The sequence below is a fragment of the Pithys albifrons genome, chromosome 10 (genome assembly GCF_047495875.1).
Source record: "Pithys albifrons albifrons isolate INPA30051 chromosome 10, PitAlb_v1, whole genome shotgun sequence".
Taxonomy (NCBI): Eukaryota; Metazoa; Chordata; class Aves; order Passeriformes; family Thamnophilidae; genus Pithys; species Pithys albifrons.
In genome coordinates, this window is record NC_092467.1 from 17,231,091 (window position 1) to 17,249,988 (window position 18,898).

Sequence of the window (18,898 nt, forward strand, 5' to 3'; positions counted from 1 at the left end):
ATAAAGCTTTCCTGGTTTGGATTTCGAATTAATTATGTCCAGCTGAGAAATAGGGTGTACAAACTTGCACTAAACATTTGTAAGGAAACATAACCAATTTTTTTATGAGGTAGGCAAGATTACATGTAACTAACTGTTTTCTGGAGTGCTTTTGTGCAGTGCTTGTAGTCAGAAGGTATGTCACTGTATTTTGAGGTGCTCTGTGTAGAGCTTATACGATGGTACCATGAGGGAATATGTTTATATGACTGAAAATGTACGGGTGTTCATTATATGAGTGATATGTGGGTCTGTAGCTTAAACAGGTAGAGAAATTACAAAGAAGGTGAATTATTTCTCTGGGGCTTATTGCTTATGGTAAATCTCATTGGGAAGAATGTTGTTCCGTTTAGTTGGATATTGAGGGACTGTAAACTTACTTATTAAATATCAGTGATGCTTAGAATGCTACACTTAGTTTTAGCTGAGGAGAGAAACTGCATTGATGAGTAACCTTCAGAAACAACATATTAGTATTTTCTTTTAAGACTTTGAAACTCTAAATGTTTTCAGAACTCCCATCTTTAAACTGATGCTTCAGTTTAGTACTTTTATGTTGCTTTTGTTTATGTATTGGATGTTAGTTATTTACTTACTGGATAATGTAGGCTCAAAGTAAACAGCTCTTAAATTATGTTCCTTTCCCCTTACTTCTCTGTAGACTTTTTAGCATCTTTATTGTGTGCCTCTTGTGTACAGCTTTAGATGTTTGCTCCTGATCTGTTCAGTAATGGAGTGGAAAAGTAACCTTTTCAACCAACATCTTTTGTTAGACCAAACCCCTGACTATCTGGAAACTTTTCCTTCTGATGTCTTTTCTGTTTTTTTTTCTTTACAAAATCCAGGTTTTTGAAATAATAATTAAATCTTGTTGTTTGACCTAATTGATGGTATAAGCACAGATTCTTTTTTTTTTCCATTCAGGCTGCTCTCTCAGTACTTTTTGTCCTTCTGTCATACTCCTATTAATGTTGCATTCAACTACTTGTAATCTTGTTTGGACTGAAACAGCTTCCCAGCCTGAGGTGTGATCAGTTGTGTTCATTTCCTGCACTGTCACACGTTTCCTTGAAGTGCTTCACCGTCCCATACGGGGTGTTGTCAAAAAGCAAAACTTCTACCAGTAAAAAAATGAGAGATTTCAACATTTCCACGTAAAAGCCCTACCACAGCTTTGGGAACTGAGCATGTGGCTTTTACTGTGATGAACAGACAAAGGAAGAACAGTAACTTTGAACTATTTTTCAGATAACTCAAAATCTGGCAGGAGATTCAAAATGCAGGAGGCAGTCTCCTCTCTTGCAGTCCCTTGCCTCTCGCTTTTGTTCAGTCGCTGCAGATTCTTTGAAGTCAGAAGCATCTTCAGTAAAAAGACTTAAATTTTGTCTCTTCATGTTATAAGTGTTAAGCTTTGACTTAATTTGACTTCTGGATAATTCAAGCTTCAGCAGAGTACCTGTTCTTAAATCACTTTTCATTAACTATTGTAAGAAGAGTAATTAGTATTTTTTCCTTTACAAATTTAATTTTGGTAAATTTGATAATGGCATTTATAATTCAGTGTGTTAAACTGCAGTTGGAATTGCATAGATTGAGAAGTTTTGCAAATTATCAAAGTTCATTTTGTGATTTTAGAAAACCTCATGTTTGAATTCAATTGATTGTTTAATCTACACTGAATGTTTGTTCTTGATATTTGTGAGTACTGAATGGAGATTAAGTTATTTTTATACTTTTTAAATAGAAATCAAAGACAAATCTTCCACAAACAGAAAGCAGGAACCTACAATCTGTACAGACAAGGTCATTGCTGACTACTTGTTGGGAAACAGTGGTATAAGCTTTTCATTAAAGAGCTTTTCAGCTGTATTAAGTGATGTAGGAGACCCTTGTCAGCTAAGTTTTTGCTTTTTCACTTCTCTTCTGAAATTACTTTATCCCTGATACTTGTGGGTACAGTTTTGGCTGAAACTTCTGGGTTTCTTGTAATAAACTTTTCTTAACAGTAATCTCTGCTTTCTGCTGGCTGTCTTTTCTTCCATTGATATTTAGGATTCTTAGAGTTCTGTAAGATTGTAGATGTTTTCAGAGCTGCATCGAGTATTAGAATGAAATTGCTTCCCCACCTCACCCCCCTCTTTCTCTTTTGAATTTAGCAGATTTTAATGCTAGGTGGCCATATCCTAATAAATGTAGATGCCACTCTATTAACTAATCAAATTTTATAAGCCTTGAAGTCAGGAGTACAGTTGCAAACCTTTTGCTGTGTTTTTACATCAAGCTGGTAGAATTTACTGTTTAGCCACAGTTTATACCAACAAAAGTAATTTGTATAGTATAGCCATTCTAGCCTTTGTTTCTTCCTCTTTTCTCCTTCCCACACAAGCATAAACAGCTATAGGAGCAAAAGGTAGTTACTTACTGCATTATGACTATCTTTAAAAAGACCCCCAAACACAACGAAACCCTTCAAACAAACCACATGAAAAAGTTCTCTGTGATTTACATTCCTGGCTGTAACTGTTCCAAGAGAAGGTGATAGTTAAGGATGTCCAAGTGTCTTTTCCCAGATACATGTAGAAATGTCAGTTACTGCAAATCTTAATGTATTTTTTAATTAAAATACCAGCACCTATGTTGCTTGAAAATCATATGTGAATTTCAGAGAAAATCACTGGAATTTTGGTATTTTTAGCCTGAAACAAAACTGGTGGAACACTTTCGTGGCTGTGAATTTTGCATCTCTCTGCTTTGCTTGTCTTGTCTGATAATCTGGGACACAAACAGAAAACCAAGACAGCTGTACATTAAGCTTTTTTTTCATTTTGCAGGTTTGTTTTATTGTGGAAGTGGATCTTACAGCATAGTGTAAATCAAACAAGCAAAGGTGGGTAGAAGTTTTGTGTTGGCAGTTTTTTCTCACAAAATGCTATAGCATATTCTGCTGAACATGCAGGAAAGTAGTCAGTGAAAATTCTCTTGAAATTTGTATCTTGATTACTGTAATTTAATATAGTGTTACTTCTATGAGACCAAAATAGGAACATTGATAGTAAGATTCAGACTGTTCCCTGTCCCTTCTAATGCTTTCAGTACTTAATGCTCAGAGTTCATGTTCTGTCTCTCCTTAATTTATGTGTTAACTACTGGTTTAAATATAGAAATCTCCTTGCAAAGTCTAATATGAGGGTGTTCTTGAAGACTGGTGTCCTCTGAATCCAACTCCAAAGCTTTTCACCTTAATGGTGTTTAGCTGTGTATAGTAGGAAAAAGCTGGTCTGTGAGGAGAAAGCCTCTACTCTTGCATATATAACAAGAGAGCAGAAAAATGTGTAGAAGAATATGTGGAAACAGTATAATGATGTTAGGTCAGTATTGTTATTGCTTGGAGGAGTTCTTGAGGTTCTGACAGTTCTGTAAAAATGACAACTGAATGGTCAGTAAATCAATGACAATATTACACTTCATTAGGGAACAAAAAAGCCCCTGATGCAGTTACACAAGTCTGTGGTGTCCCATCGTTGCATTGCGTTGCAGTGTGCATTGCTGTTTGAGTGCTGGTCTAGTTCTGTGAATGAAAATAAAACAGCAGAGCTGAAGAAGGTTCAGAGAAGGGCAGCAGGGATGACTGAAAGGGGTTTTTTTCAAGAACAACCTGCATTTCCCAGCTGCCTCTCTTGTCTCCACTCATGAGAATAGTGGCTGCAGCATCCTGCAGACTTTTATACAACAAACATAACTCCCACAGCTCAGTGCAGACTTATCCTTTTGAGTGAGCTTACATCTTTTTAAAGCAATAACTGAAAATAGGGTTCAATTATTTGCTCAAACACTTTCTTGTATGCTTATCAGAATGCATTTTCTTATGACTCTGCTAGTGTGCTTTCCATGTAGGTTGTTTTTTTCAATAAATAGTTTGAGCTTTCGTTCTTATAATTGCAGATCATTCACTTTCCTAAGGCAAATATGAAAGGTATCATGTCCTGACTTTTGGAAATACAGAAATCTGTCGCTAGTGTAAAACCCACAGATATAAGAAACTGTTAACAAACAGTGAATATACTTTATTGGGATAGCTAGTATTTGTTCTTAAATTTTCTCATGTACAGACTGTGTCTTCTGAACTCCACAGGAGGACCTGTTTGTTTTAAATATGGGGGAAAGTCAGTAAAAAATAAGTGTGATCTCAATGTGTTAACAGTACAATGGGCCACACTTCTGTTTAGCAGGAAAGGTTGCAAAACCTAGCGGCTTGTGCTGAATTTCCCTGTAATAATGTGTCAAGTGAAGTAACATTTTAAGAATTTTAGATACCGGTTATATAGAGAATTCTGCACAGGATAAATTTTGGTATATGGGATTTGTGTTTGGCTCAGACAAGAATCTCATATAATCTTGTTCATATTATCCTGATAACATGAAGTTGAGTTTTCTGCCACCACTTCTGGTGGTTTTTGTGTTGTTTTGTGTTTTGTTTTTGTTTTTTGTAAGTAAAAAGTTAAGCAAAACTCAGTTATTAATGGAGTAACCCACATTTTTCTGGTAATGTACAGCATGTTATATACGTCTGTGTCTTTTAAAACCTCTGATTTCATATGTTTATCAGCAAGTGTTATAACTTCGTCCAAGTCAACAGAATTTTTTGGTTTTAATCTGAAAAGGTGAAAGATGGCTTTTCTTGCCTTACCTGGTACTGCCACTTAGGATCTTACTAGCTTTTTAATCCTTGATCACTGAAAGAACACAGAGGATGATGAGAGTCAGTTTGCTGGTAAGGATGAGTGAATACCACTAATGTAATTACTCTGAGGTTCTAAATTAAATTAGTAAAGGCAGAGTGTTTGTTTCAGGTAGTCTTTTGATATCTGGTAAAATAGCTTGCTTTAGGAGCTAAAAAGTGTCTCTGCATTAGCAGGAGGTGCAGTCTTATAATTCATGATAACATTGAAATTTTTACAGCAAGTGGTTGTCAGCCAAAAAAAATCAAAAATCATGAGAAACTGCTGTATGCGTTTCAGGTCATGTTGGATAAAAAGAATAACAAGTTTTATTTAATGTAATAGGAAATAAGGTCAACATTGTGCCAAAGTTGAACGATGTGTTATGTTCAAAGATCTGTCCCAATTAAATTGGGTTAAACTGTTCTTAATGTTGTCTTTAAGAAAGTTGCAGTGTAAATCCATTAAGCAGCATAATGTTATTGCCAGGCAAGTTTCAGTCTGTGATCTGTTGGACTGATGCTTCACAAGTAGTTCATGCAGGTAACTAACAATATAGTTGAATTAACTTAAGAAATATTCCTGTAAAAATAGTCAAATATAGCTGAGTTCTAAAATTTTTTTCCAGTCTGTTTGTGATCTTTACACACTAATGAAAGCAGATTGAGTAGCTTATCCCAATAACAAGCTGGATGTTTTTACCTTAAGAAGTTTTTGCATCTGTTACTGAATTAGCTTTTTCCTGAAATTTGGGATTGTGCTGGAAGTAAGACCTCTTTGGCCATGTCTTTGTAGTCACTGGAGGTTTGCATACAGTTATGTAAAACCCACAATAAACAAACAAATAAACCCAGATGGTTTATTGCTGTGTATTGGATTTGTATTGGATTGGTTCTTCCAACTGCTCACAAAAGGTGTCTGAACAAGAAGACTGACTTGCAGGAAAAAAATTTTGTTCTAAATTAAAAATCAGTTTTAGATTTAGATATGAAAAATCTGTGGGTTCTGCTTTGATTAATTTTAAATGTCTTTGTGTTAGCACAGCATTGCCTGGTTTTGGCAGCTGCAGGAAACACTTCAGTTCTGTGTGCTCTGCACATGGGGAATAATTAGATTTGCATACAGAATTTCACCGCCACTTGGTGGCAGTGCCTGGCTTCAAAAGGACTTTTCTGAGCAGATAAGGTGACCGATACTGTAAAACTGGAGGTTAAGGGGGAGTGGATCAGTTTTAAAATTTCTACAAGTTAGTTATGTGGTTTAGAAATGAAAATACTTTTTATTTAACCTACTAGAAAGATTTGCATTTGTATGTCTCTATGGAAAATAAGCTATCATGTCTAATACGTAATTTAAGAGTATTGCTTGTGTTAATAGTATTCTCAGAAGATGTGTTTAATGTTCCCCAGTTGAATTATTTTAGCATTTACTTCTAGCATTTTGCTTTGATTGAGTAGTTTAGTTCAAGTAATTTTAGAATTTGCTTCATGGTAGTATTCTTTATAATGTTTCATTCTGCAGTTAAATGGAGGACCACTAAAGCTGCTTTTTTGCCTTTTGAAATGTTCTCTTCATTTTTGCTTTTTTATTTATTCATATAAATTTTAGGAAAAGATTCTCCAGTAGATTTTTCTGTCAACGAAGCTAGTAGAAGTTTGTGCCCTTACTCATAGTTGTTGCCTCTTTGTTGTGCTGATTCAGCAGTGTTTGGGTTCCAGCCTTTTAAACTGGGTAATGAAATGGTTGACAAAGTATGAAAGAAGAAACCGGGGGGAGTGGAAGAAGGCAGCAGTTATTTAAATTGGCTTTGCTGCAAAGAAAAGCATAATTCCAATGGATAGCACTTTAATTTGACAGTGTATGACTCCATTTGAATCTGCTTCCTCTTCTCTGCAAGCCAAAATCTTCTGCAATAGTCAGCAGGGCTTTAATGTTAGTACTACACCTCAGGTAAGGACTGTAGTGGTGGGACTGAAGTGTGGGAGAGTGCAGATACTTTCCTAAACATGGTCTCTCTGTGAAATGTTTCGCTTTCCATGACTGGAGATATGACAGAGCTTTGCTAGTGGCAGTGGGTTCTTTGGGGAGGAAGTATTTTTACTGTATTGCCTGAAGAGCTGACACTGAGAAGGCAGCATCCTTAGGCCCCTCTGAGACCTGACACATCAGGAAGGCATCTAAGAATATGGTGATGTAGAAGAGGGTTTGTCCTGTAAAGTCTAAAATTGTAGAAATACAAATAGAAAATGTCATGGGACTTAGAAACTTTGTTGATAAATTTGAGGGTGATAATACTACTTTACTTAGTGAGTGATAATAGTGTTATATTTATTGACGAAACACTATAAACCAGGATCACTGGAAGAGCGTTAGAAGGGAGAGGGGCAACAAATTATAGTTTTGCTGTCAATATATTGTACATAACACAGAGGGAATGTATACCTAATAATTTTTGTGTCATTTTCTTTTATTCTATCAGAATGATAAATTCAAAGCTAGTAGTTGGAAACTTTTTTGAAGTAAAATACTGTGGTGCTGCCTATATTAATGATATTTTGAAATTGGAAAATTGTGGATAGTGTGAGCACATGGAGCATTCTGAAGAGGACTAAAGTCAGCAAGAATTTGGATACTGTGTGGCGAAGTGTACTAAGATAGAATTACAGAGTAGTTGAACTTTTAAGGGACCTGCAGTGATCTTGTGCAGCCCTAATCTCCTGCCTATTGATGAGGTTCATCTCACTGGCAGCACAACCTGCTGGTGTATCAGCTGGTTGGCTCAGTTTTGTGTTATCAGGAACCTTGCTGAGGGTTCCTTCTGCCTCATCATCCTGTTCGTTAGTGGAGATGTGGAACAGTGTGGGACCTGGTCTTGATCCCAGGGTAGTGCTTTATTTCCTGGCCAACTACACTTTGTACCACTGGTGACAACCCTTAAGTTTTGGCAGCCTAATAAAGATGTCTTGCAACAAGGATGGGAGCAGGACTTTTATTTATAGACTGTAATGAAAAAAACTTTATGGTTTTATAATGCTAGTGGTTAATAAAATTACTTATTCTATAGAGTCTAGATAAAAGCAATTTTTGATACTAAAAGTTTAAGACTACTTTTCCCTGAAAAACACAGGTAATGGTGATAAAAGAGATGAAAGCTGTTTTCTCAAACATTTAGGTTTTTTAGAGAGGAAAAAAGTGTGAGCATGCGAGATGGCATCAAGGAAGAGCACTTAAAACCAGAAGAGTATTTTTTTTGTAGTGATGACGTTTGATTTTTGTGACACTTAAATTGTATTGTCATTTATTTTTATTGATTTCAGTATTGAATTTTATTATGGTGTCCCCCATTGTGACAAACTGGTCTATTTTCCCAAGCAAATCAATATTAGAGGAGTGAGATTAAGCATGGTCGGTGGCAGTAGTGGTATTCCCTTGTGTGATTTCTGATTGTAAGGGTCATTCTTAAGTTGTGTTCAGTTTCCTTTCACATGAGATGTTAACATAGCAGTCTTAGACATTTAAGACTAGAAATCTGAAATTTTGACATTTTTAAGGAAATTTTTTATTTTCCTTGCTATTCTGACAGACAGCTTTTGAAAATATTGTTTTATTAGGAACTAAGTTACAGGAAAACAAACTTTCTGAAAAAGTATGTGTCAAGTTTGGTGTCCCAAGTATAGTTTTTACTGAGAAGATGGGCTGCTTTTGGGCTCCTCTATAATTCAGTTTCTCTTTGGCCAACATTTTCCACAGACAGGACAACTCGGTGAATCTTTCAACAATATAACAAAAGGTGACAGTAACTTTGTATTTATTTAGGCCTAATACAAGTGTTGTATTGGTAGTCTTTCTTACTGCTTTAAAAATTTTTAATATGGCAGTCTAGTTAGCTCTGAAAGTTTTCCAGTGCTTGTGTTTTTATGTGATCTGAATTGTGTTGAAGATAATTAGTGTTCAGGGGAACTCCTTGTGTTCTACTTAGATTTATAACCATGTATTGCATCTAAAGTAGGTGTGGAGGGGCAGCTTTCATGGATTTGTGCATATTAAACAAGCTGTCTCTTCACTACAGAGGTTTAAAAAAGTGCAGAAATGTTTGTGAATTTGTAGGTTTCAAAGCTAAGTAAGGCAATCTAGAAATAGTGTTTCTGCTGTGAAGAAGGGAATGCATTTTCAACAACTTAATTTGCAAACACAAGTAGAAGCTGGAGGAAGGCAAGTCACTGACTGTCCTCTGGTTGTCAGACTTTATGGTTTTATTTCCATCTGAAGGGTGGATCGGGATAGCTTTTTAAGAAGAAATAAACTGGAGAACAAGTAATAGTTATTCTTCTATGATCAAAGTGTCGTGATTTTATTGATTTTGGGTGTTCACATTGGTAGATAACACCCAAAGTTTCAGAGGTGTAAACTGTGCACATTACCACATAGAAAAGGTAGAAGTGTTGTGCTGCTGTCCAATAAATAATTTGTGCCCTTTTTTTTTCTCAAGATGTGATTGGTTTGTCTGGATACACTACTAGTTCCTCCATTACTCTGTACCAGCCTTCATTTTCCAAAGGTGCTTCAACATTTCACATTTGGCAGAAGTTCTGTGCTTGATGTTTGTGGTGATGAAGTTGCTGAAGGAACAGACTGCATGATGGGGCAAAATGGAAGGAGATGCCTCTTTAGTCCGTGCCATGATGTACCTAAGCTCTCTCTGGTCTGCTGTTTGTTGCCTAAAAATATATTACTTTGGTTCCATCATCTTTAATATAATGTGTCAATTGAAAAAGCTTTATTACAGGAATGCTAGTGGATAAAATTACGGGTTTTGTTAGTGTTCTACATTTACATAAATGAAGTCTTGAAGAAAAGTCTAAATGGGAACAGTGCAAACCTGAAGCACCTTTTCTGTCTCTTGCGTATTTGAATAATCCCTTGAGGGTCCTGGCAATTCACATACCTGTTTAGAGAACTTGACTTAGGAGGAGATACTTAAGTAGCACAGGACAAGTGTATTTTTGCCTTCATTACAGCACTGCTGAAAGACTATTTCTTCAGTTTAAGTAGGCTGATTGAATTCAATCAATTTAGGAGGTGCCTTCTGAATTTTTGGGCTACTTAATAGTCTGTGCTTTTAGTTCATTGGCTTGTATTTATGAATTTAGTGAGAAACTTGATATCAGAACACATAAAAGCACTTCATGCTTTTCAGAAACTCAAGCAAATTCTGTCTTAATTTTTCAGCTCCAATGTGAATTCAAATCTCTTGTAAATTGCTATAAAATAACATAGGTTTTGCAACAGAGACTGACACATCTCTTGCCTACAACTGCTCGTAGGTGACAGCATAGCATACTTAGCACTGGAGTATAATCAGCTTTAATGAACTGGTGTGGCGTGAAGGCAATGCTCTTGATTTGGTGTGTGACCCTATTGCATAGTAAGGGTTGTCGTTATGAAATAAGAACTTGGAAAGGTCATAAACCTACTGGTGATAAATACAATTAATAATGTACATAGAACAATGGAATTAAGCACATTCCTATCAAAAAGAATTATTAATGAACAGAAAGTGGACAGCATAGATCTGATGACAAGAAGGTTGCATCTAATCTGAATTACTGAGTGACCTAGGAAGCTTGCTCAGAGGGATTACCAAATAATTATGTTAATATGCAATTATCACCTCATTTCGTCTGTAGTAACCTCAAGATGTAGTGTAGTAAGGGTGTTATAGCAAGTGCTGATAGTTTGCAAAAATACTGATATTTAAGATTTTAAGACAATAAGATTAGCTTAAGGCGTTTAAATTATGATCTGTCAGCTTGAAGATAGATCTGACCTTATACTTCTTTAATGCTTAGACTGTCTGGCCAGAGCCAGTCATATCTGCAGAACACATTATGATTTTTAAAACATACTTTATGAAGAAAAGCAGTATTTAAAATTATGTAAATTTTAAATTACTTAATTAATAGTGGTGGAATGTGGCTTACTTGGCTAAATAATTGGTTGTTTTCTACTTTTGATTATGAAATAATTTCTATATAATAAAAAGCATATCATGTAAACCAGTAATAATATTGTTAAGCGTAGTACAGTCATTCTAGACTTAACTGAAATAATTGAATTGAATTTGTCATAGTCTTTTAGACACGTGTGTTTCAAAGGCACAAGCCTGGGATTGTGTACACTTGTGGAGGCTTTTCAAGAATCACCATTTTTTTATTTATGTATCTCCTCGGCATATTGCACTGCAAAAAAAAAATTACCTCATCTATATAGTTGAGGACAGTCCTGGTAGAGAATATAAGCTCTATTTTCAGCACATTTGAAGTTTGATCTCAATGTTTAATTTTTCAAATATACTAAGCATTAATTGCTGTATATTTTGACAAAATTAATAATTATCTTTCCAGATATATAGAGAAGACATTTTTAAAGCTGTGGTGAAAGCATGCAAAGAGTTGTATAACCTTGCTTACATCTTAGTTACAGTGATTGATTTGTCTTTTTTTCCCAGGGATGAGTTAGATGATAACATTTCCTCACGAAATACGACATTATGTCTTTAGTCATACCTATCATTGTTACTGCATAAATTTCAATACATGGATAATGTATCTGAAGTGTTGCATCTTGGCTCAGTGTCATCGCAAGACTCTAAATTACTGTAATTTAAAAATATTTTTTCTATGTTTTCTCTAATACCACACTGTTAGAGCTGTTAACTTTCTTGTTGTTGTCTTGCAGAAAAAATAGTGAATTGTACCACCTTGATAGATGAAAAAAATGTGTTGATTAGCAGAAAACTATAAAAATATAGCAGTGACATTATTGATAAGCATTTCAAGCTTGATTCAAAGACTGTAATCTGTGGGAACATCTCTATTACCATAGAAGACTTATAATCAGATCCATATGGAATAGTTTACAATCTCTGTAAATACACAGTATGGAAGGGGCTCTTACAGGATTGCATGGGGTGGTGTCTGATACTGCTCATGATAAGTCTGAAGAGAATCTCAGTTTAGTGGTGATCATAGGGTGTCCTGGCCACCTTTTAACTTGAGTTTTAACACTAATATTTACCATCAGTATGATTTTGTATGTAGAGCAACATGGGTTTGTCTTCATCATGTAAACCTGTGAGAAGTTTTCAAGAGCCATTCTGATAATGAGGATTGCAGTCTCCAAGCGGCACGGTATTCTCAGTTTGCCTCCCTGCTGTTCAGGGGGTACAGATGAAGTTGCTTTAAAATGGGAAGTGTCTGTTCTTTCTCTGAACCCCTCACACCAGAACAGATGGGTGGAACTTGGAACATGGAAGGTTTTAGCTCAGAGGCGATAACAGTGAAGCCACTCATTAACACTGAATTTACCACTTCGTTAGCAACATTGCTTCCTGTTGAGAAAAGCTAATACAGGCTCTCAAATTGACTGAGCACACTTTTGTCTACCTCTGCAGTAATAAAACAAGGAAAGCTCACATCTTCAGGAAAAATTGCCCTACTCAGTATCTTATAAAATTTGTGAACGTTTTTAAACTCTGCTGCCTGATACTTATATGAGGGTTACAGTATTGAGTTTTCAAATTGTTGAAGCTGTTCTGCATCATTGGAGGTTTCACTTTTAATTGACTTTTGCATTACTGATTCTTAGTGTGTGTTTGCACTGCCCATTTCTAACTTCTGTACGTGATGTGAAGACTCCTGCTGGGTGGTGCATTATCACCATTTTAGGGTGATGGCTTTGAATGTGATCTTATTGAAAGTCATTATTATAGTGGAAAATGACCCGTCTCAAAACAGCAAAGAAATGCAAAAAAGAGGTGGGAAGATGAGAAACTGGGGTGTCTAGTAGAACCTTTGCATAATGGTATGTTATAGATAAATAATGCAATAAAATATTTCACACACTTTAAGCATTTATTATTCCCCTGAATTGGCTTGTTCAGTGATGAAATAGCAAAGGAAATAATTTTTGATGACATATTTTTTTGTTTATTTCTGCTCCAAATAGAATTACTTTTATCTGAAAAAGTAAGTCATCTTACATTAAGGTTTGTTTTTTACAAACTTAAAGGAGGTTGCATGTTTGTTTTGTCCTTTTGCTGATTTGAAACAAAGCAAGCATAGTAAGAGAATTTAGATGAGGCCGTATTAGCTGGCTTTCAATTGCATGGATAGCTATCATCATATTGAATTGAAAAACTAATAGCCTTACTTTAGAATGTGACATATGAAGATTAAAGTGGTATTGCTTAACCAGGTTGTTTTCTCTCCTTAGGAAAAAAGGATGTCTGGAGTGGTCTTCCTTGATTTCAATGAAGGACCATTGCAGGGAGCCATGGATATTAGTTGTGAGTTATAACATCTTAATTCAAAGAGTTAAGTAATGATTCCTTGTAACTGAGGTCTATTCAGAATGTTAATTAGCAACAAAAACTGTGTGATGGCAGGAATCAGATTTCCCAGAAGATCAAAGCAAGTGGTACTCTTTCAGAATAAAGTATGTGATTTCCATAAAATACAGATAGAGGTTTCTGGTTCCTAGATGAACGTTTTAATGCCTTATGCTCGCAGTGTTCTGAAGATCCATATAAAAGGTGAATGCCAAGGAGACTGAAGTTTACATTCCCGTTGGTCTCACACTGATTTTCATGTGTAGGCAACTCCTTTGTGTTTTGGTGTATGAATGAAAGTCACTAGTAGAAAAACAAGGCCTCCCATAGGGAATTAATATGCAGTTGTTCTCTGTATTAGTGGATATTGTTGTTGTCATGCTCTGGATTCAGCATGGTGATTTCATCTGGTAGGTAAATCCTAATGAAATGTTTCTTTCTAACTGTGGATTTTCCCCACCTTTGAGAAGATGTTTTATTTGCTTATCGTGCAGAATAGCCATATAAGCAGGATGGGATTTGTTTAAGTGCCTTTTGCAAGAAAGGAATGGGAAGACATTTAGTTTCTTCAGTGAGTTTGATCCTTTGCTGTGTCTGTCACTAATCAGATGTTCAAAATCAGCTTTGTTGTGTTTTCTCCTAAAATACCAAAGCAAACACTTCTGCAGGCTTCCATGTACCATCAGGCCAATTGTATGCAAGTACTTTGAAAAAAATGCTACCTTAGAAACATAAAGGTTATTTTAGTTTCCTAGGTGATAAAGGAAGTATGTTTATAAAAAGAAAAACAAACCAAAATCACTAGTAGATGTCTGGGTAGCCTTTACTCCTTATATGTCTTACTTCTAGAAAACAACTAAAGATGAACTCAGTGTTTATGTACATGTAGAGTGTATTCACATTTGTTTTGGCAATCTGTTTTCTCCATCTTGCTTGTGTGTAGGTCTTCAGACTTCTTTGAACTGGGATACTCGACAGTGACTAATTTCTTGTACTGTTACTAATAATGCGTAGAAAAAAGTATTTTTAATTGCTTCATTAATTAATTTTAAATATTCTGAATATCCTATATAAAAAATTACATTTTTAACAAGTTCAGAACATCTTTTTAGATGTGAAGAAGAGCGATCCTGAAGAGAACTGTAAATTAAAATTGCCGTTACTTATTTCTGTGATCGCCTGATTCTTTTTTTGTTTGTTTTTTAGTGTAAATGTACTTAATGGACAGACCAGCAATATGGATGATTTAGAGATAAATACTGAAGTCTCTGGTGCTAAAGAAGAAGAAATCCTATGTAATGATAATTTCATATCTGAGGAAGAAGGTGGCATTCCTAAACCACAAGAGAGTGACACATCATTTCAGAAGAACAACACACTGACTCTGCCTGAGGAGCTATCAAGGGACAGATCTGAAAAAGCCTTAAGTGGAGGCCAGGCTTCTCTATTTATGCACTCTGGTGCTCCTACTGTTTCTAGTGAAAACTTTATGTTGTCTAGAGGAACTGCTGTTAATGGACCAGTTTCACACTCCACCTCAACAAAGACTTCCATTATGAATAAAGGCAGTGTTTCATTAACCACTGAACAGCCTGGAGGTCATCAGAAAGATTCCTGCTCAACTTTGACAGTGGTTCATGATGTTCAGCTGCCTGCAAAGAGTACAACACAGAAATCAAATCAGCACCAAGTTTTATTTTTGTTACCTGATGTAGCACATGCTAAGAACCTGACTCATTCCATTAAAAATCTACCTACCTCTGCTTCAGTTGGTTGTGATTCACAGAAAACAGTAGGAAATAGTGTAGATAGCACTTTAGTAGGCCAAGTAGAAGTTTGTGAGGATGATAAAAATTTACTATTAAAAGATGATTGTGTCGACACATTAACAGGCATTTCCTCAGGTACAGGTGGTTTCGGATCAGGATGTGATCCCAATTGGGATCCACAGAAAGAGTTTATACAGTTTCTTATGACAAATGAAGAAACAGTAGAGAAGTCTCCCATCCACTGTAAGGTAGGGCTGGAAAAAAAGCGAAAAAGGAAAATGGATGTTAGTAAAATAACACGCTATACTGAAGACTGTTTCGATGATACCAGTTGTATTCCTAGTAAATCAAAATTATTAAATGTTGAATTCTTAGAGCAGAATGAGGAGCTAGAAATTGTAGAACCACAGAAATACTCACTGAGTAAAGTAAAGCCTGAATCCACAGATGAAGAGCTGGAAACTGTTGATGCTATCCAGCAGCTCATTTATAGTCCCTCTAGTAATTGTGCAGAAGATACTTCTCCTGTTCACACTGGCACTTTTCTTTCTAACACTTTGAAAAATAAATGTGAACAGAATGATTCTGAATCGCCATCTACTTTCAGTACTGATGAACCATCATTTTATCCCTGTACAAAGTGCAATGTGAATTTTAGAGAGAAGAAACATCTGCATAGGCATATGATGTACCACTTAGATGGAAACAGTCATTTCCGGCATCTCAATGTCCCCAGGCCTTATGCATGTAGGGAGTGCGGAAGGACATTTCGAGATCGTAATTCGCTTCTTAAACATATGATAATTCACCAGGAGAGAAGGCAGAAACTGATGGAAGAAATTCGTGAGCTGAAAGAACTTCAAGATGAGGGTAGGAGTGCACGGTTACAATGCCCACAGTGTGTATTTGGTACCAATTGTCCCAAAACATTTGTGCAGCATGCAAAGACCCATGAAAAAGATAAAAGATATTACTGTTGTGAGGAGTGCAATTTCATGGCTGTGACAGAAAATGAACTGGAATGCCATCGAGGGATCGCTCATGGGGCTGTAGTCAAATGTTCGATTATTGGTGGTGACATATCCCAGAGGAAAACCCAGAAAAAGGCATCCTTGAAAGATCCCTATTTAGGATCCTCAAGAAAGTCATCAACATATATGTGTAAGATGTGTCCATTTGCTACTTCAGCTAGAAGCATTTTGAAAAAACACATGGCATATTTGCATCCAGCATCATGCATTGATCCCTTTGGTAGCCGTCTTAGACTAGAGAAAAGAAAAAGCAGCATAATAGAAGAATCTTTAGATTTTGGTAGCAGGACGAAACAGTTTATCAAACATTCTTCTACTTTTCCAAAGAACTCTGCTTTAAAACAGGATGCGAAAAGATCATTTGGCTCTACTTCACAGTCCAGTAACTTCACAAAACTTCACAAGAGACCCTACAGGATACAGAAGGCTCGGAAAAGCGTTTCACAGTCATCTGTAAGTGTGTGCAATCTAAATTCTACAAACAAGAACTTTTTGATTAGAAATAGCATTGACCAAAAACGTAAATGTTTTCATCAAGCAGCAAAGCAGAAAGCTAGTGCAAAAAAAAGCGGTAATTATTTATATAAGCACAAATATGCAAACTACAGGATGATTAAAAAAGCTAGTGACTCTTATCCTTTGAATTTAAAAAAGGAAGAGTCCAAATCTGTCAGTGCTTTACGTTTGTTTTCTTCATCAAGTAGTCCCCGTAATAATTGTTTTGTCATGGATTCAAATAGCCTTGATTGCAAAAGGGCAGAAGGCTGTAAAGATCGTAGGCATGTAGCTGTAAAAAGAGTGATTAAAGAATCCAAGAGGGAAGGCTCTGTTACAGGAGATGATTTGGATTGCTATCCAGATTTTCTGCATAAAATGACTGTTGTTGTTTTACAGAAACTTAACTCTGCTGAAAAAAAAGACAGCTATGAAACGGAGGATGAAAGTTCATGGGATAATGTTGAACTATGTGATTACACTACACAGTCTGTGGAGGATGAATCTTACAGTGATATTAATCAGGAGCATGTAAACCTATTCCCCATATTCAAAGGTAAAATGGAAGATAATGAAGCTGGTGATAAATCTTCACTTGGTTATGAGCAGAATGATGGCTTTTATTTTGAGTATTATGAAGATGCTGAGGGTAGTAACTTCTTGCATGATTTGCATGATCCTCAGAATTTAGAAAATGTAGGATCTGCATTGCCAAAGCATAATTCAGTTTTCCACTGGACTGACTTGTCGCTTGAAAAGAAGTCCTGCCCATATTGTCCAGCAACCTTTGAAACAGGTGTTGGCTTATCCAATCACGTCAGAGGACATCTTCACAGAGCTGGACTAAGCTATGAAGCCCGTCATGTTGTTTCACCAGAACAGATAGCAACAAGTGACAAAATGCAGCATTTTAAAAGAGCTGGAACAGGGACTCCTGTTAAACGTGTTAGAAAAGGTAAGAATTTTTTTGGGGGGGTGGGTACAAAGTAAAGGGGACAAAGGGATTTATTGACCACTGAACAAGACTTGATTTATCTTGTTGTAAAGCCTCTCTTGATTTGCTGTTGTCATGTTTAACTATATATAATTGTCAAAAAACATTATAATTATTTTCTTTATAGCAATTGAAAAATCTGAAACTTCCTCTGAGCATACATGTCAGCTCTGTGGAGGCTGGTTCGATACTAAAATTGGATTGTCTAATCATGTGCGAGGACACCTGAAGAGGCTTGGCAAAACCAAGTGGGACGCACACAAGTCTCCGATCTGTGTTCTGAATGAGATGATGCAAAATGAAGAGAAGTATGAAAAAATTCTAAAGGCTTTGAACAGTCGCCGCATTATTCCCAGACCGTTTGTTGCTCAGAAATTTGCATCAAATGATGACTTTTTATCTCAGAATGTTTTACCTCTTGAAGCATACCATAATGGCCTAAAGACTGAAGATATATCTGTGTCTGCATCGGAGGAAGAAGGGCTGAGTTTCCTAAATGAATGTCATGAAACAAAAGCAGTACTACATGATGGCAAAAAAAATCAGTCACTTACACTGATAGAACTCCTGAAAAACAAGAGGTTAGGAGAAGAACGGAATCCTGGTATTTCCCCTCAAAAGATTCATAATCAAACTGCAAGAAAGAGGTTTGTTCAGAAATGTGTTCTTCCATTAAATGAAGACAGTCCATTGATGTATCAGCCACAAAAAATGGACTTGACAATGCAGTCAGGTAAGAAGGTGTTTCTTGATGACATTTCCAAAGAATCCTCTAATTCATAGAAAATACACAAGTGCAGAATATTTTATTTGGGATTCTGTTCATTTAATTCTTGTTTCATTTCCAGAGGATACTTGACTGCAAGAGGTAGCACAGCAAATTTTTCTGACATGTTTTTCCTAAAGTGAAAAAACCCCTTAGCAGCACTGGGGGGTTTTTGCATGAAACATAGTTCCTGTTCTGCATATGACTGGGCATACAAATTCAAAGCGGACACAAAATGAGCCTCAGTAATGAAGAAGACACATCCTGCAGTAAACAAGTTGAAGTGTCCATGCATATTTGGTAGACTAACAGTTCTGAAATGTTTGGGCTTGTAACTCTGGTTTTGGGCATTAAAACAGCTGTTTGGGGGAACTACTGCATTTAAATCTTTGAGATTTGTGCAAGACAGCATTTGCTCAAACTAACGGAACTGTTGATACCATCACAAATGCGTGGTATTGCAAATTGGTCAACTAATTTTGGTGGTTTTAGGCAAACATACTCTTAGAACATAGATTAATTCTTGTTTGTTGCAAAATTGCGGCTGCTGTGAGAAACTCGTGCTTGCTTAGGGCCTGTCTATCTGAGTGATGACCTGTGCTCATTCAAGCTTTGTTGGAATACAGTTGTAGCCAGTGGGTTTCGAATGCACGGCCTCTGACTGATAAGGACCTAGATTGTCCCTTCGCAGAGAATT

At 36.2% G+C, this 18,898-nt stretch overlaps 1 protein-coding gene across 11 annotated transcripts in view; it reads left to right on the forward strand.

Moving 5' to 3' along the window:
• The window catches only part of ZNF644 (zinc finger protein 644), a 78,301-nt gene that overhangs the window by 45,231 nt on the left and 14,172 nt on the right, over positions 1 to 18,898 (forward strand). For 6 of the 11 annotated variants that reach the window (XM_071565518.1, XM_071565517.1, XM_071565516.1 and 3 more), the window contains 4 exons: positions 2,871 to 2,926; positions 13,032 to 13,104; positions 14,353 to 17,396; positions 17,563 to 18,168. In XM_071565518.1, coding sequence (XP_071421619.1) covers positions 14,384 to 17,396; positions 17,563 to 18,168 — 3,619 coding nt within the window. In that variant the 5' untranslated portion in view covers positions 2,871 to 2,926; positions 13,032 to 13,104; positions 14,353 to 14,383. Of the gene's footprint in view, positions 1 to 2,870; positions 2,927 to 13,031; positions 13,132 to 14,352; positions 17,397 to 17,562; positions 18,169 to 18,898 lie in introns of all 11 variants that reach the window. The other 5 variants (XM_071565528.1, XM_071565527.1, XM_071565525.1 and 2 more) reach the window with 3 other exon arrangements.